The 23,089-nt window shown below is 52.8% G+C and overlaps 1 protein-coding gene across 2 annotated transcripts in view; it reads left to right on the top strand.

Annotated features, from left to right (window-relative positions):
* Positions 1-23,089, top strand: part of PIK3CD (phosphatidylinositol-4,5-bisphosphate 3-kinase catalytic subunit delta) — a 75,583-nt gene that overhangs the window by 37,234 nt on the left and 15,260 nt on the right. For both annotated transcript variants that reach the window (XM_088457160.1, XM_088457159.1), the window contains exons 2-15: positions 4,109-4,278; positions 4,721-4,949; positions 8,419-8,642; positions 9,383-9,562; positions 10,600-10,743; positions 10,834-10,923; positions 11,607-11,825; positions 11,902-11,998; positions 18,468-18,598; positions 19,786-19,836; positions 21,137-21,304; positions 21,412-21,533; positions 21,702-21,845; positions 22,292-22,391. In XM_088457160.1, coding sequence (XP_088313286.1) covers positions 4,138-4,278; positions 4,721-4,949; positions 8,419-8,642; positions 9,383-9,562; positions 10,600-10,743; positions 10,834-10,923; positions 11,607-11,825; positions 11,902-11,998; positions 18,468-18,598; positions 19,786-19,836; positions 21,137-21,304; positions 21,412-21,533; positions 21,702-21,845; positions 22,292-22,391 — 2,040 coding nt within the window. In that variant the 5' untranslated portion in view covers positions 4,109-4,137. The remainder of the gene's footprint in view (positions 1-4,108; positions 4,279-4,720; positions 4,950-8,418; positions 8,643-9,382; positions 9,563-10,599; positions 10,744-10,833; positions 10,924-11,606; positions 11,826-11,901; positions 11,999-18,467; positions 18,599-19,785; positions 19,837-21,136; positions 21,305-21,411; positions 21,534-21,701; positions 21,846-22,291; positions 22,392-23,089) is intronic.

Here is a 23,089-nt window from a genome sequence, read left to right as displayed (position 1 = left end):
TGGTATGTAAAATGGCAAAAATACACGGTCTTATATGCTATAATATAAATATCTCATTTATTTTTTTTGCAGCCATTTACATGTTCTGGTTTTTTGTGTTTTTTTTACTTGAAAGGCGCCATGTTCTGACCCTTTGTGCAAGGTGACATCCAGCACCAACCTAAGACAGGAACACTTTATAACTTCTAGGAAAGTAATGGTCTGGCCCTTCTGCGAACGCCCCCTTTACCCATTGCCGTAAATACTCCGGCTTCATCAGTTCACCCTGAAGAGCCCCCCCCCACACTTTATTTAGAGAAGAGTAATATTTCAGCCCCTATATAATGCACGTCTGCATGGTGGGTCTGTGTTACACCCTATACGTTACCGGCACGGCGTGGATCCGCCTGGGAGTTCTTTGTTCAGTAAAACTGAAGTCGTTCTTCGCTTTTTGTGATAAAATGGCCACATCTCCGTCATTGCGTGCACTGCCGTCCTCAATAACGTATCTGCCACGTGGCAGCAAAACCGTTACTGACTGAGGAAGAATCGGTTGTATTTTTATATTTAAAGCAATTTTCATAGCCCTCCAATTTGTACGTAAAAAAATAAATGTATACAGTATATATAATATATATGGTATATTTAATGGGGACCCCCGTCAGGCCACCATAGAACACAAGAGTGTGCATATAATGTACTTTTTGGGTAGAGGACTTTCTTATCCCGTCATGCCTCTGATCGCTGAGAGTGACCGTGAGGGGTCTCGGGCTGTTCTGCAATCTCCCGTTTATGTTACATTTATATCAGACTCTATAGTGGGTTTACTCCCGGCCCTGATTTCTGCTCTAGCTGCTGTTTTTGCACCTCTGTGTGGGACTATATGGCAGGGCTGGAAAGTCTATACTTGCAGTGTTCGTTGTTTCAAGGACCTGAAATGTCACATACCAGGCACAAAACAATTGTTTTAGTAAAGAATTCTGGTAGAAATGCCTTCCTCAAACAGGTCTGACCACTTCCATTCGGAAGCACCCTACCAGCCAACACTTGTAGAAATACCCATATTTTCCAGGTTTTATTGAACGTTGCGGTTTGACTCTCTGTTCTCTGACACTAAAGCTTAGAACAAATGAATAATGTGATATAAAGAAATCCCAGATAACCAGCCCTGCAGCAGAAGCTCCCCCACACGTGCTGCACCTGTAGGTGTCTCTGCTCTCGCCCTTCTGTCCTGTCCCTCCCAAACCAGCGCGATGGGGTGTAAGTCTGGAGACTGCTCGGCCATTCCATAATGTGAAGCCTAGCGTCTTGTTCCTCTCCTGGAAAGTAGATGAGACGGAGCCTGGAGGTATATACTCGCTCATGATCTTGCTGTAGGATGGACTCTTGACCAACCAGACGTACACCAGAGGGTGCTGTAGTATCCCCTTTTGATTTGGGGTGCAAGTCACCTATTCGGGATCCAGCAAAAGAGCCCCAGACCTCCGCGCATCCTCTTCAATGTCTGACAGGTGGTGTCACAGGTACGTTTACAAGGAAGTGGCTGCTTCCCAGTGCGTTTAAGCCCCAAATGTAAAAGGGCGATGCTTTAATAGCAAGGTATGGGGCGTTTATAAGCCGCTGCTCAGGAAATGAATCTTACACGCTACTTCCGGAATCGGTATGTAAAGCTGGTGTTCTGAAATCCCATCAACTGAAGGTAAGTACCCTAACCCTCCCCTCTCCCCCCCCCCCCCCTTCCCTTAGAGGTGCCAAACCCTAACCCCCCCCTCCCCACGTTAGAGGCTAAACCTAACCCGCCCCCCCCTCCCCTCCTGCGTGGTGCCTAACCCCCCTTCCCCTACCCTAACCCTCCCAGGGGGGGGTGCCTAACCCAAAATCCCCCCGGGGGTCCCTGTACCCTCCGCCTCCCTGGACCCACCCACCATGGACAGCACAATGGGCAACGATCACAGGCACAGATCTATGATCCTGACCAGCAGCGTGGTGGTAAGACTAGCGACGCTGGCTCAAATCACATCCACATTCTATGCAGGAGGTATCAGACGCATATCCAGCAGGTCAGTGTAGCCTCCATGTGCTATGAGAGCAGAGACCCCCAGTTATCACTGACACCAGACACAGGGCCTCACCTTGGGCTAGTGGGTGGCAGCTCCCTTCTCGTGTGCACTGGGCATGCCCGTAGTGAGTGGCAGCTCCCTTACCGTGTGCACTAGGCATGCCCGTAGTGAGTGGCAGCTCCCTTGCCGTGTGCACCGAGCATGCCCATAGTGAGTGGCCAGCTCCCTTGCCCTGTGCGCCAGGCAGGCCCGTAGTGGGTGGCAGCTCCATTGCTGTGTGCATCGGCATGCCCATAGTGAGTGGCCAGCTCCCTTGCTGTGTGCATCGGGCATGCCTGTAGTGAGTGGCAGCTCCCTTGCTGTGTGCACCGGGCATGACCGTAGTGAGTGGCAGCTCCCTTGCTGTGTGCATCGGGCATGGCCGTAGTGAGTGGCAGCTCCCTTTCTGTGTGCACCCGGCATGGCCGTAGTGAGTGGCAGCTCCCTTGCTGTGTGCACCCGGCATGGCCGTAGTGAGTGGCAGCTCCCTTGCTGTGTGCACCCGGCATGGCCGAAGTGAGTGGCAGCTCCCTTGCTGTGTGCACCCGGCATGGCCGAAGTGAGTGGCAGCTCCCTTGCTGTGTGCACCCGGCATGGCCGTAGTGAGTGGCAGCTCCCTTGCTGTGTGCACCCGGCATGGCCGTAGTGAGTGGCAGCTCCCTTGCTGTGTGCACCCGGCATGGCCGTAGTGAGTGGCAGCTCCCTTGCTGTGTGCACCCGGCATGGCCGTAGTGAGTGGCAGCTCCCTTCTGTGTGCATCGGGCATGGCCGTAGTGAGTGGCAGCTCCCTTGCTGTGTGCACCCGGCATGGCCATGACAAAGTAAACAAAGATTGTAATAGAAGCCGGAGTAAAACTGGAGCAACGCTGCACCATTCCCTGTTAGCCGGCAGACGCACACAGAGCAGACCGGATGCTCTATTACTGCTCAGAGCACAACTGCAGCTGACTGACGCGTTTCATCTAAACTTACTATCATAGAGGTGACTGAGTACACATCAGCCCCATTAGTCTGAACTCTAGTGTAGGCCTGGCTTCATGACAGAGGTAGATATCAATCATGAACTATATAAAGGCACACCTGTGTATGTTATTAGTAGGTCTTACTGTGTGTATATATATATATATATATATATATATATATATATATATATATGTGTATATATATATATATGTGTGTGTGTGTATATATATATATATATATATATATGTGTGTGTGTGTATATATATAATATTTATTTATTATAATATAATTTATTAGCATGGCTAGGATAGAGCACTGTACAGCGGGCCTTCTTGCTGGCTTTTCATTGGTCCAGGTGTGAAATGCGCGGAAAAGGGCGTTGCATCATCACAGACCCGCGCCCCTGCTGTGCAATGCTTCAGTTGCGGCACAGTGAAGGGCGCGGCAGCCCCATGAGGTCGAGGTTTGCTGCAAACCTTATCAAGACCCCGGATGGCACATTTTACTGGAGAAGTGGGCGGGGTCCCTGGTATGGTCTCCTGGGGGTAGTATGCCAGCGCACCCTCTCCCGGTCAGATCTGGTTTAGGAGCCTTAAAATTTCAAAATGGGGGAGAAAAATAAGCTTGCTACCTGGTGGAAATCTCATTAAAGATTATAAACTCTCTCGCATGCATTGCATGATGCAGGCTGCCGTTTTGTGGGCTAAATCACTATAAAACCCTTCACTAGGAACCATTGCATCATAAGTATTGTCCTCAGTGATGTCGCCGTCTCCTAGTGAATGGATTGTATGGCTGTCTATCTCTTACAAAATGGCTGCCACCACTGTGTAGACGTCTGGTGCCCTTATTCTCTGCTTAGCTGATGATAGATCACATCTGTTCATTATCCTGCACAAAGTGTTTTATGACTAGAACTGAGGGCATCGCTGTGTGAGAGCCCAGGTTATATACGTCATATGGACGCGCTCGCTCTGAAAGCTATGGTGGGGATTATGGAGCTGTTATGGGACGTGGTCAGTCAGAAAACCCATGTGACGCTAATGGTAAATGTGTTCTGTCCGCAGGGCCGGAGGGGCAGTAGCCACAGGGCAGGATGCCACCTGGAGTTTACTGCCCAGTGGACTTCTGGGCCAAAGAGGAAAAGCAGAACATTTCAGTGGATTTCCTGCTGCCGACTGGCATTTACCTCAACTTTCCTGTGCCATGCAGCGCCAGCCTAGGGAATATCAAGAAGGTAGGAATGCCCTCATCAATGTGCTACATGGCAGGAGCCTGGCCGCACTTCCATTCGCTAATAATAGTAACGCGTCTGTTACGCATCACTTTCACCGGCTAACGGGTTATGCAGTGCACCAAAACACGCAATAGTAAATACTGTATATCTGGAAGTCTCTTATGTTCCAACCAAAGCCCATGGAATTCAGGCTAGAGACTTTCACGGGGTGGAGGCATCCAGGCACCCATATTTATCTGTCCATTCACCAGGAACCAGCGCCTCGTGCCTCAGTCATGTCGCTGGGTTCCTGTGATGAGCTGCATGTACCGAGGTCGCTCCTGGCTTTCTCTCTTTTCCTCATGTATGGTTATTCACACTGGAGGCTTTTCCAGTAGGTGTTTTAAGGACCATATAATTATCCTGTGCCTAACATTCGCGGTGCGGTTTTCTCTGTCCTCAGTTACTATGGCAACGGGCGCAGCAGGAGCCCCTCTTCCACACTCTCGGATCCCCCACATCGTATGTCTTCACCTGCATCAACCAGACGGCTGAGCAGCAGGAGCTGGAGGACGAGCAGCGGCGGCTCTGTGACATTCAGCCATTCCTACCAGTCCTGAGGCTCGTGGCCAGGGAGGGTGATCGGGCAGAGAAGTCGCTCAACTCCCAGATCAGCCTGCTCATTGGGAAAGGTGAGACTAGGGCGGTGGGTGAGAGATATAGTGTGTGTTTGTAATAAGTATCTAGCGAGGTTATTCTCCTTCTACCTCTGGAGTCCTTGTAGTCTGTTACGTGTCTGTGGCTGGTGCATCGTGTCTGTCACTAGTCTGTGGCTGGTGCATCGTGTCTGTGGCTGGTGCATCGTGTCTGTCACTAGTCTGTGGCTGGTGCATCGCGTCTGTGGCTGGTGCATTGTCTGTGGCTGGTGCATCGTGTCTGTCACTAGTCTGTGGCTGGTGCATCGTGTCTGTCACTAGTCTGTGGCTGGTGCATCGTGTCTGTGGCTGGTGCATCGTGTCTGTCACTAGTCTGTGGCTGGTGCATCGTGTCTGTCACTAGTCTGTGGCTGGTGCATCGTGTCTGTCACTAGTCTGTGGCTGGTGCATCGTGTCTGTCACTAGTCTGTGGCTGGTGCATCGTGTCTGTCACTAGTCTGTGGCTGGTGCATCGTGTCTGTCACTAGTCTGTGGCTGGTGCATCGTGTCTGTCACTAGTCTGTGGCTGGTGCATCGTGTCTGTCACTAGTCTGTGGCTGGTGCATCGTGTCTGTCACTAGTCTGTGGCTGGTGCATCGTGTCTGTCACTAGTCTGTGGCTGGTGCATCGTGTCTGTCACTAGTCTGTGGCTGGTGCATCGTGTCTGTCACTAGTCTGTGGCTGGTGCATCGTGTCTGTCACTAGTCTGTGGCTGGTGCATCGTGTCTGTCACTAGTCTGTGGCTGGTGCATCGTGTCTGTCACTAGTCTGTGGCTGGTGCATCGTGTCTGTCACTAGTCTGTGGCTGGTGCATCGTGTCTGTCACTAGTCTGTGGCTGGTGCATCGTGTCTGTCACTAGTCTGTGGCTGGTGCATCGTGTCTGTCACTAGTCTGTGGCTGGTGCATCGTGTCTGTCACTAGTCTGTGGCTGGTGCATCGTGTCTGTCACTAGTCTGTGGCTGGTGCATCGTGTCTGTCACTAGTCTGTGGCTGGTGCATCGTGTCTGTCACTAGTCTGTGGCTGGTGCATCGTGTCTGTCACTAGTCTGTGGCTGGTGCATCGTGTCTGTCACTAGTCTGTGGCTGGTGCATCGTGTCTGTCACTAGTCTGTGGCTGGTGCATCGTGTCTGTCACTAGTCTGTGGCTGGTGCATCGTGTCTGTCACTAGTCTGTGGCTGGTGCATCGTGTCTGTCACTAGTCTGTGGCTGGTGCATCGTGTCTGTCACTAGTCTGTGGCTGGTGCATCGTGTCTGTCACTAGTCTGTGGCTGGTGCATCGTGTCTGTCACTAGTCTGTGGCTGGTGCATCGTGTCTGTCACTAGTCTGTGGCTGGTGCATCGTGTCTGTCACTAGTCTGTGGCTGGTGCATCGTGTCTGTCACTAGTCTGTGGCTGGTGCATCGTGTCTGTCACTAGTCTGTGGCTGGTGCATCGTGTCTGTGGCTGGTGCATCGTGTCTGTCACTAGTCTGTGGCTGGTGCATCGTGTCTGTGGCTGGTGCATCGTGTCTGTGGCTGGTGCATCGTGTCTGTGGCGGGTGCATCGTGTCTGTCACTAGTCTGTGGCGGGTGCATCGTGTCTGTCACTAGTCTGTGGCTGGTGCATCGTGTCTGTCACTAGTCTGTGGCTGGTGCATCGTGTCTGTGGCTGGTGCATCGTGTCTGTCACTTGTCTGTGGCGGGTGCATCGTGTCTGTGGCGGGTGCATCGTGTCTGTGGCGGGTGCATCGTGTCTGTCACTAGTCTGTGGCGGGTGCATCGTGTCTGTGGCGGGTGCATCGTGTCTGTCACTAGTCTGTGGCGGGTGCATCGTGTCTGTGGCGGGTGCATCGTGTCTGTCACTAGTCTGTGGCGGGTGTATGGTGTCTGGCGGGTGCATCGTGTCTGTCACTAGTCTGTGGCTGGTGCATCGTGTCTGTGGCGGGTGCATCGTGTCTGTCACTAGTCTGTGGCGGGTGCATCGTGTCTGTCACTAGTCTGTGGCGGGTGCATCGTGTCTGTCACTAGTCTGTGGCTGGTGCATCGTGTCTGTCACTAGTCTGTGGCTGGTGCATCGTGTCTGTGGCTGGTGCATCGTGTCTGTCACTTGTCTGTGGCGGGTGCATCGTGTCTGTGGCGGGTGCATCGTGTCTGTCACTAGTCTGTGGCGGGTGCATCGTGTCTGTGGCGGGTGCATCGTGTCTGTCACTAGTCTGTGGCGGGTGCATCGTGTCTGTGGCGGGTGCATCGTGTCTGTCACTAGTCTGTGGCTGGTGCATCGTGTCTGTGGCGGGTGCATCGTGTCTGTCACTAGTCTGTGGCGGGTGTATGGTGTCTGGCGGGTGCATCGTGTCTGTCACTAGTCTGTGGCTGGTGCATCGTGTCTGTGGCGGGTGCATCGTGTCTGTCACTAGTCTGTGGCGGGTGCATCGTGTCTGTCACTAGTCTGTGGCGGGTGCATCGTGTCTGTCACTAGTCTGTGGCTGGTGCATCGTGTCTGTCACTAGTCTGTGGCTGGTGCATCGTGTCTGTGGCTGGTGCATCGTGTCTGTCACTTGTCTGTGGCGGGTGCATCGTGTCTGTGGCGGGTGCATCGTGTCTGTCACTAGTCTGTGGCGGGTGCATCGTGTCTGTGGCGGGTGCATCGTGTCTGTCACTAGTCTGTGGCGGGTGCATCGTGTCTGTGGCGGGTGCATCGTGTCTGTCACTAGTCTGTGGCTGGTGCATCGTGTCTGTGGCGGGTGCATCGTGTCTGTCACTAGTCTGTGGCGGGTGTATGGTGTCTGGCGGGTGCATCGTGTCTGTCACTAGTCTGTGGCTGGTGCATCGTGTCTGTGGCGGGTGCATCGTGTCTGTCACTAGTCTGTGGCGGGTGCATCGTGTCTGTCACTAGTCTGTGGCGGGTGCATCGTGTCTGTGGCGGGTGCATCGTGTCTGTCACTAGCCTGTGGCGGGTGCATTGTGTCTGTGGCGGGTGCATCGTGTCTGTGGCGGGTGCATCGTGTCTGTCACTAGTCTGTGGCGGGTGTATGGTGTCTGTGGCGGGTGTATGGTGTCTGTCACTAGTCTGTGGCTGGTGCATCGTGTCTGTGGCGGGTGCATCGTGTCTGTCACTAGTCTGTGGCTGGTGCATCGTGTCTGTGGCGGGTGCATCGTGTCTGTCACTAGTCTGTGGCGGGTGTATGGTGTCTGTCACTAGTCTGTGGCTGGTGCATCGTGTCTGTGGCGGGTGCATCGTGTCTGTCACTAGTCTGTGGCGGGTGCATCGTGTCTGTCACTAGTCTGTGGCGGGTGCATCGTGTCTGTGGCGGGTGCATCGTGTCTGTCACTAGCCTGTGGCGGGTGCATCGTGCCTGTGGCTGGTGTATCGTGTCTGTCACTAGCCTGTGGCTGGTGTATCGTGTCTGTCACTAGCCTGTGGCTGGTGTATCATGTCTGTTGCAGAGACTGTGCTCGTATATCTTCGTTTCAAATCTGATTTCTCAGGTCTCCACGAATTTGACTCTTTAAATGACCCGGAAGTGAATGATTTTCGCAGCAGAATGCGCCAGTTCTGTGAGGAGACGGCCGCGAAGCGGGAGCAAATGAAATGGGAATGCTGGATGGAATCTAACTTTCCTCTCCAGCTGGAGCATTCCTCCAAAGTCTTCACCAAGTCCCCCCAGAGCACCAAGACCCTCATGATCAACATCAAGTTTCAAAGTAGCGAGGTGAGCAGGGTCCCGTGGACTGCGCTCTGTCATATGTTCCACTGATCGCCAACATCTCCGACTCCAGAGAGGAACAAGGGATGTACCAAATCCGCAAACGGGGGGGCATGCTTCAGCTATATGCTGACTTCCCTGATATCAATACCTGGCACTTTATCTAGATTATCATCTGTCACCCGTGTGACCACGTCTGCCACGTTAAGCGTTTTTCCGGTTGTAGTCTGGCTGGACCAGCGTACCGGCTGCGTCACTTACTCTGGTATATAATCCTCCTGCGTTACTATAGAGTGTAAGCCTGTGAGCAGCTCCCTCCAACCTCTTTGTGTTGGTAATAATACAAGACTGGTTATTAACCCTGTCATTCCTCCCCGTGGGCTATCCAGGCGCTTATGTAAATCTTAGCTTCGTTTCCAATTTGTCTGTAAATTTAAAATAGACTCTTTTTAAATTACAAATTAGATTTTCTAGTTCTTCTTCATTGTTTATTAATATGTAAAGTAAGGGTCAGATCCGGCTGGTTATTTCCGATCTTTTGTTAACTGATTTTATTTCTAAAAAAAAAGAAATGTTGGGTATTTTTAATTTCCTTCTTTACATAAGTGTTTCAGCAATAGTTTGACACGTTTTTGTGTTTTGCTGCAAACCCACCGAATCCTTCTGGAGCTGCTAGAGACTTCTGCCATGTCTCCGGAGATCCTCCAGAGGTGGTAAAACAATTACTCTGCATTTGTTATCTGCAGGAGAGCTTCACACTACAGGTGACTCCGAGAGACTTTCCTATATCTGTTGTCCGCCTGGCGCTAAGGAAGAAGTCCAATGTGTCCGGCCAGCCGTGTCCGGGACGCCCAGAGGAGTACACATTGCAGGTCAATGGCGTGCTGGAGTACATCTATGGCAACTACCCTCTGTGTCAGTTCACGGTAAGTGTCTGCCATGTCCTGCTGAAATAAAGATAAACAAATGTAACTGCTTTATATTCACTTAACAGCCTTTCCTAACACTGTTGTGGTGTTCAGCCTATGTCCAACTTTGTACATCTGGCATAAAGCAGCTGAATGATTACCTGCCCAGCTCCAGGACTTCTCCTGTGCTGCTCCTGTCCTTAGATATTCCTACTCAGCTCCAGGACTTCTCCTGTGCTGCTCCTGTCCTCAGACATTCCCGCCCAGCTCCAGGACTTCTCCTGTGCTGCTCCTGTCCTCAGACATTCCCGCCCAGCTCCAGGACTTCTCCTGTGCGGCTCCTGTCCTCAGACATTCCCGCCCAGCTCCAGGACTTCTCCTGTGCGGCTCCTGTTCTCAGACATTCCCGCCCAGCTCCAGGACTTCTCCTGTGCGGCTCCTGTCCTCAGACATTCCCGCCCAGCTCCAGGACTTCTCCTGTGCTGCTCCTGTCCTTAGATATTCCTGCTCAGCTCCAGGACTTCTACTGTGCGGCTCCTGGGCGCCGGATTCCGCTCTCAGCCCAGGAGCGTCCCCACCCTTAAATGACTGCTTTGGGTCATCCCCAAGGTCTGGACCCTGAAAAAGAAAATTAGTTATGGTAAAACTTGCCTTTTGTTAACTCTCTTTCTTCGAAGTCCATAGGGTCCACAGGGTACCCGCCCTGACGCACCTGGCTTCATATGGGCAATGTTTCTGGTCACCGGTTTCTCGTCTCCTCCGTGAGAGTGTGATTCTTGTGTGTTCAAGTCTTCCTTCTCTCTCCTCCTCCTCATCCCTCCTCCGGCCTTTGGCTTGTCAAGAATTGAGGTGCCTTTGGCTCGGGGGTGGGGTATAGGGGGATGGACCGGCGCATCCTGAGAGCTGAAAGCTTTAACTGCATGGTGCCCGGTCCTCAATCACCACCTTCCCCCCCCCAAAGGTCTTCCTGTGGACTCTATGGACTCTGAAAAAAGAGAGTTAACAAAGGTAAGTTTTACCATAAGTAAAAAATTTTTTATCCTCTTATGTTTCAGTACATCAACAAATGTATTAAAACCAACTGCACCGCTCACCTCACCCTCGTCACCACGATCTCCACATTACCCATCCAGCAAGGAGATGCCACAATACTCGGCTCCAAAATACGGCACAAACCCCCACCATTACCTACTAAGAAGGTAAGCCTCACATTCCAGTCACAGCGCTACTGTCTATAGCTTAGGAGAAGTCTCCCAACCCATAATGCATTGTTGTATCTTCCTTTACAGCCACATCAGTGTTCTCTATGGAAGCTGGAGAAGCCATTTTGTTTGCAGCTCCTGTACGCATATAACGTGAATGCAGATGAAGGACTGAAGGTGAGGGGCCAGGTTATTAAATAATAATTCAGCAGATCTTCTGTAATGTGGCTCCCTGCATGTGACTAATGCCCTATTTATTATAGAGGTAGAGGGGTAAAGTGACCATAGACTTTGGTACAGGGAAATTACTGCATTCCCATCGAGACGCCTCGCTGGCGCCTGCCCTGTATCTGGCCTCACCGGAGCCTGCTCTGGCCTGCCCTCTGGCCTCGCCTGCCCCGGCGCCTGCCCTGCCCCCTCGCCAGCGCCTGCCCCCTGCCCCCTCGCCGGCACCTGCCCTGCCCCCTCGCCGGTGCCTGCCCTGCCCCCTGCCCCCTCGCCGGTGCCTGCCCTGCCCCCTGCCCCCTCGCCGGTGCCTGCCCTGCCCCCTCGCCGGCGCCTGCCCTGCCCCCTGGCCTCGCCGGCGCCTGCCCTGCCCCCTGGCCTCGCCGGCGCCTGCCCTGCCCCCTGGCCTCGCCGGCGCCTGCCCTGCCCCCTGGCCTCGCCGGCGCCTGCCCTGCCCCCTGGCCTCGCCGGCGCCTGCCCTGCCCCCTGGCCAGCGCAGTTAACATTTTTAAATTAAATTACTACAGCGTCTGCATTCTCCTATCCACGTTTTGACTGTGGACAAATGGTATTGTGCCCGGGTGTTATGCGTAGAAGCGGTCATCTATATTATTCGCGTTACTTGTCTCCTGCAGCTATTGGTCCAGTGTGGCCTCTACCACGGCAATGAGCTCCTCTGTAAGACGGTGGCCAGTAATGAGGTCAGTGCTTCTTCTGAGCCACAATGGCAGCATATTCTGGAGTTCGACATCGCAGTATGTGACCTTCCTCGCATGACCCGGCTCAGCCTTGCTTTGTATGCAGTCGATAAGTCCAAAAAACCCAGGTCGACCAAGAAGAAGTCCAAAAAAACGGTGAGTGTCCGCCCGTGTGCCAGCGGTTGTCCATGCTGCCTGGTCTCTGTGGTGACAATGTCTCTGGTCTGTGCAGGATTACCCCATTGCCTGGGTGAACACCATGTTGTTTGACTACAAGGACATGCTGAAGTGCGGGGAGTACTCGCTCTGTATGTGGTCATCCATTCCAGGTAATGGGCGTTACGTCTGGCAGCGGGGGTACCCGCATAGCCCAAATCTCAGCTCGCTGTGCCAATAATTGTCTATTCTATGGAACTCTGGAGGTTGCATCTAGTCCGGTCCCTCAGTGATACAGTACTCGCTTCTAATAGCCGCAAGCGGTCCCCACGACCAGTGACCCAGTACGCAGGGGGAAACGTGGTCTTAGGGAGGGTGTCAGGGAAGTCTGATGCTCCCAAATGATGGATAATCACAATGTGGGCGACTAAATCTCAGCATAACATTGAGTACTTTATACCAAGGGAGAAGTGTGACGGAGCTATGTACCATTCATGAGAATAGACAGTAGCAGCCCACCTCTGAGCCAGTCACCTCTCTGAGACGCGGGCTGATGATGCGAAGGCCTGGCTTGCAGACATGCGATGGCGTGCAGGCGACATTCCCATCAGTACGCAGCTTTGCCGGATGCATTGCCGGCCTTCCTCTGTCTCTCAATGTACCGAGCCTTCGATCCAGAGATGGCAAAGTCTTGTGCGATAACTGAGACAGAAACATTAATCCGAAGTCATATATGTGACGCACTTCTCGCATCGCAGTCGTTTCCTATACGTGTGCTGCGCAGACATTTACAGATAGCGGCAGGAATGCATGGCTGGCCCTGGTTCGCTTGCAGTCTCCTTGTGCACAGACATTACAGATAGCGGCAGGAATGCATGGCTGGCCCTGATTCGCTTGCAGTCTCCTTGTGCACAGACATTACAGATAGCGGCAGGAATGCATGGCTGGCCCTGGTTCGCTTGCAGTCTCCTTGTGTACGGACGTCATTACAGATAGTGGCAGGAATGCATGGCTGGCCCTGGTTCGCTTGCAGTCTCCTTGTGTACGGACGTCATTACAGATAGCGGCAAGAATGCATGGCTGGCCCTGGTTCGCTTGCAGTCTCCTTGTGCACAGACATTACAGTTAGCGGCAGGAATGCATGGCTGGCCCTGGTTCGCTTGCAGTCTCCTTGTGCACGGAAATCATTACAGATAGTGGCAGGAATGCATGGCTGGCCCTGGTTCGCTTGCAGTCTCCTTGTGTACGGACGTCATTACAGATAGCGGCAGGAATGCATGGCTGGCCCTGGTTCGCTTGCAGTCTCCTTGTGTACGGACGTCATTACAGATAGCGGCAGGAATGCATGGCTGGCCCTGGTTCGCTTGCAGTCTCCTTGTGTACGGACGTCATTACAGATAGCGGCAGGAATGCATGGCTGGCCCTGGTTCGCTTGCAGTCTCCTTGTGCACGGACATAATTACAGATAGCGGCAGGAATGCATGGCTGGCCCAGGTTCGCTTGCAGTCTCCTTGTGCACGGACGTCATTACAGATAGTGGCAGGAATGCATGGCTGGCCCTGTTTCCCTTGCAGTCTCCTTGTGAACAAAAATCATTACAGATAGCGGCAGGAATGCATGGCTGGCCCTGGTTCGCTTGCAGTCTCCTTGTGCACGGACGTCATTACAGATAGCGGCAGGAATGCATGGCTGGCCCTGGTTCGCTTGCAGTCTCCTTGTGCACGGACGTCATTACAGATAGTGGCAGGAATGCATGGCTGGCCCTGGTTCGCTTGCAGTCTCCTTGTGAACAAAAATCATTACAGATAGTGGCAGGAATGCATGGCTGGCCCTGGTTCGCTTGCAGTCTCCTTGTGAACAGACATTACAGATAGCGGCAGGAATGCATGGCTGGCCCTGGTTCGCTTGCAGTCTCCTTGTGTACGGACGTCATTACAGATAGCGGCAGGAATGCATGGCTGGCCCTGATTCGCTTGCAGTCTCCTTGTGCACAGACATTACAGATAGCGGCAGGAATGCATGGCTGGCCCTGGTTCGCTTGCAGTCTCCTTGTGTACGGACGTCATTACAGATAGTGGCAGGAATGCATGGCTGGCCCTGGTTCGCTTGCAGTCTCCTTGTGTACGGACGTCATTACAGATAGCGGCAAGAATGCATGGCTGGCCCTGGTTCGCTTGCAGTCTCCTTGTGCACAGACATTACAGTTAGCGGCAGGAATGCATGGCTGGCCCTGGTTCGCTTGCAGTCTCCTTGTGCACGGAAATCATTACAGATAGTGGCAGGAATGCATGGCTGGCCCTGGTTCGCTTGCAGTCTCCTTGTGTACGGACGTCATTACAGATAGCGGCAGGAATGCATGGCTGGCCCTGGTTCGCTTGCAGTCTCCTTGTGTACGGACGTCATTACAGATAGCGGCAGGAATGCATGGCTGGCCCTGGTTCGCTTGCAGTCTCCTTGTGCACGGACATAATTACAGATAGCGGCAGGAATGCATGGCTGGCCCTGGTTCGCTTGCAGTCTCCTTGTGCACGGACGTCATTACAGATAGTGGCAGGAATGCATGGCTGGCCCTGTTTCCCTTGCAGTCTCCTTGTGAACAAAAATCATTACAGATAGCGGCAGGAATGCATGGCTGGCCCTGGTTCGCTTGCAGTCTCCTTGTGCACGGACGTCATTACAGATAGCGGCAGGAATGCATGGCTGGCCCTGGTTCGCTTGCAGTCTCCTTGTGCACGGACATCATTACAGATAGTGGCAGGAATGCATGGCTGGCCCTGGTTCGCTTGCAGTCTCCTTGTGAACAAAAATCATTACAGATAGTGGCAGGAATGCATGGCTGGCCCTGGTTCGCTTGCAGTCTCCTTGTGAACAAAAATCATTACAGATAGCGGCAGGAATGCATGGCTGGCCCTGGTTCGCTTGCAGTCTCCTTGTGCACGGACATTACAGATAGCGGAAGGAATGCATGGCTGGCCCTGGTTCGCTTGCAGTCTCCTTGTGGACGTCATTACAGATAGCAGCAGGAATGCATGGCTGGCCCTGGTTCACTTGCAGTCTCCTTGTGCACGGACGTCATTACAGATAGCGGCAGAAATGCATGGCTGGCCCTGGTTCGCTTGCAGTCTCCTCGTGCAGGGACGTCATTACAGATAGCGGCAGGAATACATGGCCGGCCCTGGTTCGCTTGCAGTCTCCTCGTGCAGGGACGTCATTACAGATAGCGGCAGGAATGCATAGCTGGCCCTGGTTCGCTTGCAGTCTCCTTGTACACAGACATTACAGATAGCGGCAGGAATGCATGGCTGGCCCTGGTTTGCTTGCAGTCTCCTTGTGCACGGACGTCATTACAGATAGCGGCAGGAATGCATGGCTGGCCCTGGTTCGCTTGCAGTCTCCTTGTGCATGGACGTCATTACAGATAGCGGCAGGAATGCATGGCCGGCCTTGGTTCGCTTGCAGTCTCCTCGTGCAGGGACGTCATTACAGATAGCGGCAGGAATGCATGGCTGGCCCTGGTTCGCTTGCAGTCTCCTTGTGCACGGAAATCATTACAGATAGCGGCAGGAATGCATGGCTGGCCCTGGTTCGCTTGCAGTCTCCTTGTGCACGGACATTACAGATAGCGGCAGGAATGCATGGCTGGCCCAGGTTCGCTTGCAGTCTCCTTGCGCACGGACATAATTACAGATAGTGGCAGGAATGCATGGCTGGCCCTGGTTCGCTTGCAGTCTCCTTGTGCATGGACGTCATTACAGATAGCGGCAGGAATGCATGGCCGGCCTTGGTTCGCTTGCAGTCTCCTCGTGCAGGGACGTCATTACAGATAGCGGCAGGAATGCATGGCTGGCCCTGGTTCGCTTGCAGTCTCCTTGTGCACGGAAATCATTACAGATAGCGGCAGGAATGCATGGCTGGCCCTGGTTCGCTTGCAGTCTCCTTGTGCACGGACATTACAGATAGCGGCAGGAATGCATGGCTGGCCCAGGTTCGCTTGCAGTCTCCTTGTGCACGGAAATCATTACAGATAGCGGCAGGAATGCATGGCTGGCCCTGGTTCGCTTGCGGTCTCCTTGCGCACGGAAATCATTACAGATAGCGGCAGGAATGCATGGCTGGCCCTGGTTCGCTTGCAGTCTCCTTGTGCACGGACATTACAGATAGCGGCAGGAATGCATGGCTGGCCCAGGTTCGCTTGCAGTCTCCTTGTGCACGGAAATCATTACAGATAGCGGCAGGAATGCATGGCTGGCCCTGGTTCGCTTGCGGTCTCCTTGCGCACGGAAATCATTACAGATAGCGGCAGGAATGCATGGCTGGCCTTGGTTCGCTTGCGGTCTCCTTGCGCACGGAAATCATTACAGATAGCGGCAGGAATGCATGGCCGGCCCTGGTTCGCTTGCGGTCTCCTTGCGCACGGAAATCATTACAGATAGCGGCAGGAATGCATGGCTGGCCCTGGTTCGCTTGCGGTCTCCTTGCGCACGGAAATCATTACAGATAGCGGCAGGAATGCATGGCTGGCCCTGGTTCGCTTGCGGTCTCCTTGCGCACGGAAATCATTACAGATAGCGGCAGGAATGCATGGCCGGCCCTGGTTCGCTTGCGGTCTCCTTGCGCACGGAAATCATTACAGATAGCGGCAGGAATGCATGGCCGGCCCTGGTTCGCTTGCGGTCTCCTTGCGCACAGAAATCATTACAGATAGCGGCAGGAATGCATGGCTGGCCCTGGTTCGCTTGCAGTCTCCTTGTGCACGGACGTCATTACAGATAGTGGCAGGAATGCATGGCTGGCCCTGTTTCCCTTGCAGTCTCCTTGTGAACAAAAATCATTACAGATAGCGGCAGGAATGCATGGCTGGCCCTGGTTCGCTTGCAGTCTCCTTGTGCACGGACGTCATTACAGATAGCGGCAGGAATGCATGGCTGGCCCTGGTTCGCTTGCAGTCTCCTTGTGAACAAAAATCATTACAGATAGCGGCAGGAATGCATGGCTGGCCCTGGTTCGCTTGCAGTCTCCTTGTGCACGGACATTACAGATAGCGGAAGGAATGCATGGCTGGCCCTGGTTCGCTTGCAGTCTCCTTGTGGACGTCATTACAGATAGCAGCAGGAATGCATGGCTGGCCCTGGTTCACTTGCAGTCTCCTTGTGCACGGACGTCATTACAGATAGCGGCAGAAATGCATGGCTGGCCCTGGTTCGCTTGCAGTCTCCTCGTGCAGGGACGTCATTACAGATAGCGGCAGGAATACATGGCCGGCCCTGGTTTGCTTGCAGTCTCCTCGTGCAGGGACGTCATTACAGATAGCGGCAGGAATGCATAGCTGGCCCTGGTTCGCTTGCAGTCTCCTTGTACACAGACATTACAGATAGCGGCAGGAATGCATGGCTGGCCCTGGTTTGCTTGCAGTCTCCTTGTGCACGGACGTCATTACAGATAGCGGCAGGAATGCATGGCTGGCCCTGGTTCGCTTGCAGTCTCCTTGTGCATGGACGTCATTACAGATAGCGGCAGGAATGCATGGCCGGCCTTGGTTCGCTTGCAGTCTCCTCGTGCAGGGACGTCATTACAGATAGCGGCAGGAATGCATGGCTGGCCCTGGTTCGCTTGCAGTCTCCTTGTGCACGGAAATCATTACAGATAGCGGCAGGAATGCATGGCTGGCCCTGGTTCGCTTGCAGTCTCCTTGTGCACGGACATTACAGATAGCGGCAGGAATGCATGGCTGGCCCAGGTTCGCTTGCAGTCTCCTTGTGCATGGAAATCATTACAGATAGCGGCAGGAATGCATGGCTGGCCCTGGTTCGCTTGCGGTCTCCTTGCGCACGGAAATCATTACAGATAGCGGCAGGAATGCATGGCTGGCCCTGGTTCGCTTGCGGTCTCCTTGTGCACGGACATTACAGATAGCGGCAGGAATGCATGGCTGGCCCAGGTTCGCTTGCAGTCTCCTTGTGCACGGAAATCATTACAGATAGCGGCAGGAATGCATGGCTGGCCCTGGTTCGCTTGCGGTCTCCTTGCGCACGGAAATCATTACAGATAGCGGCAGGAATGCATGGCTGGCCTTGGTTCGCTTGCGGTCTCCTTGCGTACGGAAATCATTACAGATAGCGGCAGGAATGCATGGCCGGCCCTGGTTCGCTTGCGGTCTCCTTGTGCACGGAAATCATTACAGATAGCGGCAGGAATGCATGGCTGGCCCTGGTTCGCTTGCGGTCTCCTTGCGCACGGAAATCATTACAGATAGCGGCAGGAATGCATGGCCGGCCCTGGTTCGCTTGCGGTCTCCTTGCGCACGGAAATCATTACAGATAGCGGCAGGAATGCATGGCCGGCCCTGGTTCGCTTGCGGTCTCCTTGCGCACGGAAATCATTACAGATAGCGGCAGGAATGCATGGCTGGCCCTGGTTCGCTTGCAATCCACAAAGAACCCGCCGAACAGATAGTGATCCTATGGAAGTGTAACATGACAGTTAGGAGCCGATTGGTTGGTTCTTTCTCTCCCCAAGCTTTGATAAACGTCCCCACTTGTGTGGCCAGGACGCGCTGATTACCTGCTCCTGCATTGCAGGTCTACCTTCTGCTCCTGTAAGGGCTCATCTTGGTCTTTTGATCTCTTCTTCTTTCTACTGTAGATGAAAAGGGGGAATTGCTGAACCCGATGGGAACCATACAGTGTAACCCTAATACAGAGAGTGCAGCAACTCTAAGGATCTGCTATTTCAGCATGTCCGACTGCCCGGTGTACTATCCCTCTGCTGATAAGGTAGGTGGGGACTGAGCGCGGTGTCTGAGGAGTATCACAGAGCAGGGGACATCTCCGGATCCGGAATAATATCTGTAGGACACCGGTGCTCCTATATACTGGAATCCTTAAAGCTGTGGTTCCCAAACACTGTCTTCCAGGAACCCTAACAATCCAGGTTTTAAGTATAGCCATGCTTGAACCCAGATATTTAAATCAAACTGACTAAGTTAGAATGCAAGTCACCTGTGCTTAAGCATGAATATCCTTAAAACCTGGACTGTTAAGGTGCCTTGAGAACTGAGTTTGGGAAACACTGCCTTAAAGGGAGAAGTGTGTACAGGTTGAGTCTCCCATATCCAAATATTCCAAAATACGGAATATTTTTAGCATGACTGAGATAGTGAAACCTTTGATTTTTGATGGTTCAATGTACACAAACTTCATTTAATGCACAAAATTATAAAAAATAAAGTATAAAATGACCTATGGGCTGTGTGTATAAGGTGTATATGATATATAAATGAATTTCATGTATGTACACAAACTTTGTTTGAGCCACAAAATTATTGACAATATTGTATATAATGACCTGCAGGCTGTGTATATATAAGGTGTATATAACACATAAATGCATTCTGTCTGTATATTGGGGACCCATTCCCAAGATATTTCACTATAGTATGCAATTATTCCAAAATACAGAATATTCCAATATCCAAAATATCCCTGGTCCCAAGCATTTTGGATATGGGAGACTCAACCTGTATTTTCTCCCCTGTTTTTGGGAACTGCTCGCCCCTAGTGTTCTGCTCTCCCTGTACAGAATATCCTTGTTATAGAGCATTGCTCAGTGTCTATGATGGTGCTAGTCATTCAGCATGAAGAGATCACCATCATGTACAGGTCCCTCGTTTGCCTTCTATTCTCCATATCCCTTCCCTGAGATCTCCGGTCAGTCTTACTGAGTGACGTCTCTCACAGCCCAGGCTGGGGTATGACTTTGGAAAAGGGACATGTGACCCGATTATGGGCGTGGCCTGGTTAGTACGATGGCGTAAAGCTAAATTCCTGTGTTGAGGTTATTCTGTTTCTGCCGTCACCCGTGTCACACTGAAAAGCCTGGTGCATGGGGGCGGCCATCTTGTGCTGAGGTGTACTGTGGTCTGACTGACGGTCTGTCCTAATCCTCTGATTCTCTCCTGTAGATCCTGGATCTGGGCAGACTTGGAGAAGTGAACATTGCGACCCCTGACGAGGTAATGTGGGCACCTTAAAGGGAGAAATCTAGTATTTATTTGATTTATAGGAACAGTTATCCCATTATTTCCTGCTCTCCCTGTGCAACATATTCCCCCACCACGTCTGGTCATATGCCCCCCCCTCAGCACGTCTGGTCATATGCCCCCCCTCCCCCCCCCCCCCTCAGCACGTCGGTGGGTCATATTGCCCACCCCCCCCCTCAGCACGTCGGTGGGTCATACTGCCCCCCCCCCCCCCCCCCCCAAGCATGTCAGTGGGTCATATTGCCCCCGCCCACCTCAAGCATGTCGGTGGTTCATATTGCCCCCCCAAGCATGTCGGGCCATATTGCCACCCCCCCAAGCATGTCGGTGGGTCATATTGTGACCCCCCTCCCCCCCCCCCCAAGCATGTTGGTGGGTCATATTGCCACCCCCCCCCAAGCATGTCGGTGGGTCATATTGCCCCCCCCCCCCAAGCATGTTGGTGGGCCATATTGCCCCCCCCCAAGCATATCGGTGGGTCATGATGCCACCCCCCCCCCCCAAGCATGTCGGTGGGTCATAATGCCACCCCCCCCCCCCCCCCCAAGCATGTCGGTGGGTCATATTGCCCCCAACCCCCCCCCACCCCAAGCATGTCGGTGGATCATATAGCCCTCCCCAAGCACGTCGGTGGGTCATATTGAACCCACCCCCCCAGTATGTTGGTGGGTCATATTGTCCCAAGACCCCCCCTCCCCCAAGCACATCGGAGGGTCGTAGCTTTATCTTTTGTGTACGAGGTGCGTTCGTGCGTCCAGCAGGAAGTCATGTAGGTGGTCATTGTCTGTGTCCCTTATCCCATCCAGTTTATTCCCTGCCGCGCCTGATGACGGTCGCTGCCTGTCGGTGGAAATAACGCCAGGACGTAGAGCCTATATCGGCGCTGCTGTAGGTTATGTGTGGTGGCAGAGGGATTATTACACATAACTTACTGACACCTCTCTTATCATGTTCTGTGAATGTTACTAAATCTGAGAACCTCTAAATTGCCTAATTAGTGTTCTAAGCCTATTAATTGGCAATTAGGGGGCATGTCGTGGTCTTTTCCCAGCACAGACCTGTACATATGTCTTTAACGTGAATCTCGTTGTTGTCCTAGACTATACATAGTAACAGTTACAATGCTGCCCCCCCCGGTGTGTGTTGTGTCTTTGTGCCATGAGGATGTGCTCCATGTGAATAGCCCCCCACGTGGGCTGTTGTCTGTGCTGAACGATCTGGGTCACTCTGAGCTATGACAAACAGCCGGTGTCTGTCCCTCTCCCCCACCCAGCGGCAGCAGCTCCAGGAGATCGTGGAACGGAAAGGCCAAGCAGAGCTATACGAGCACGAGAAGGAGCTTGTGTGGAAACTGCGTCACGAAATTAAAGTCCATTACCCAGAGGCCCTCCCCAAACTGCTGCTGACCACCAAGTGGAACAAACACGAGGATGTGGCGCAGGTATTGACCAGGGGGAACGCGTGACATCGACCGAAAGTCTTGTAGCGGGGAGGGGAGATCGGGAAATGGCAACTGAAAAATAACCATTCGTATTGCGTCTTCCAAAGATGGTGTATTTGCTGCAGAATTGGCCGGAGCTGCCGGTCCTGACCGCCCTGGAGTTACTAGACTTCAACTTCCCTGATCGACACGTGGGATCCTTTACAATGAGCTGCCTGAAGAAATTAACGTGAGTGCAGCTCATGTTGGCACGGGTGGCTGGGGGGGCCCTGCTCGGTGGTGGTTGGTCAAGGTCTATGCCATCAATGGTTGGGGTGGGTGAACACAGAAAGCTGGACCTCACTAGTTAGAAGATGAATAGACTTTAGGCGACGCTAATCTGACTTCTCCTCTGTAGGAACGAGGAGCTTCGCCAGTACCTCCTGCAGCTGGTGCAGGTTCTCAAGTATGAATCCTACCTGGACTGTGAGCTGACCATGTTCCTCCTGGAACGGGCACTGAACCACCGCAAGATTGGACACTTCTTGTTCTGGCACCTTAGGTAAGACATGATCTGACTGACGTTGGTATTTAGAAACACTGTAGATGATGGGACCATTGGAGACAGGTCGTGTGTCTGGGGGAAGCATTGACCGTTCGGCCAGAGGGTAACCAATGAGAGCGCCCCAACACCCTCTGGCGTCATCCTCATTAAACCTTCATGTATATTGTTCGATTCCCTGTTTCTGTGGGTCTGAGTAACCTCCTAGACCAAGGTTCTCAAACTTGGTCCTCAGGACCCCAAACAGTGCATGTTTTCCAGGTCTCCTCACAGAATCACAAGTTAAATAATTAGCTTAATCTATGGAACTTTTAAAATGTGTCAGTGAGTAATGACTACACCTGTGCCCCTGCTGTGTGACATGGAAAACGTGACCTGTGTGGGGTCCTGAGGACCGAGTTTGAGAACCTCTCTCCTAGATGACTCTATTCTTCATTCCACTCTAGGTCCGAGATGCACGTTCCGGCTGTGGCCTTGAGGTTCGGGCTCATTCTTGAAGCGTATTGCCGGGGGAGCACCTACCATATGAAGGTTCTTATGAAGCAGGTATAAATAAATAGATATAGATATTTGTGTGTGTAGATAAACACAGTTGAGTCACATTATTATGACCACCTCCTACATTTGACATTGGCAGCGTGTAGCCCATGAAGTACATCACGTGCCGTGCGCTGGGTTGGTGGGTATATAAGGAGTGCGATAGGCCGTCTGCACACATATCACCCGTTGCTGTCATGGGCAAAAGGTGCAATTTATCCAAGTTGCAAAAAGAGATGATTATTGGCTTTCGGGCCAAGGGTGGACGTATTTATGAAACAGCGCAGTTTGTGAACTGTTCGCGTGCTGTTGTGGTGGAGGTATATCGTGACTGGACAAATGGCACCATTGCGAATAACCGATGTGGAAACTGCGGAGAGGTGAATGTCGGCTACAAAGGTGCGTGATGGCGGACCGACACGCTACAGTGGAGCAGCTCACCGTCAAAATGAACCTGGGGGCCACCAGACGTATCTAAAACGACAGTTCAGCGATCCCTGCTGCGTATGGGGCTCCGAAGCAAACGAATGGTCACTGCACCTATGCTAACGAAGGTGCATCGGCGGAAAAGGCTTAAATTTTCACCCCTGTATCGGAATTGGAGACCTCCGCTGATTGGTGAAGGGTTGCCTTCTCCAATGAGTCACGTTTTCTGCTTCATCGAATGGATGGACGTTGGCGTGTCAGACGAGAAACATCGGAGAACA

This window comes from Taudactylus pleione, unplaced genomic scaffold (genome assembly GCF_031769625.1).
Source record: "Taudactylus pleione unplaced genomic scaffold, aTauple2 ptg000740l, whole genome shotgun sequence".
NCBI lineage: Eukaryota > Metazoa > Chordata > Amphibia > Anura > Myobatrachidae > Taudactylus > Taudactylus pleione.
The sequence above is the reverse complement of the archived record's forward strand: the minus strand, read 5'-3'. Positions and strand labels throughout refer to the sequence as shown.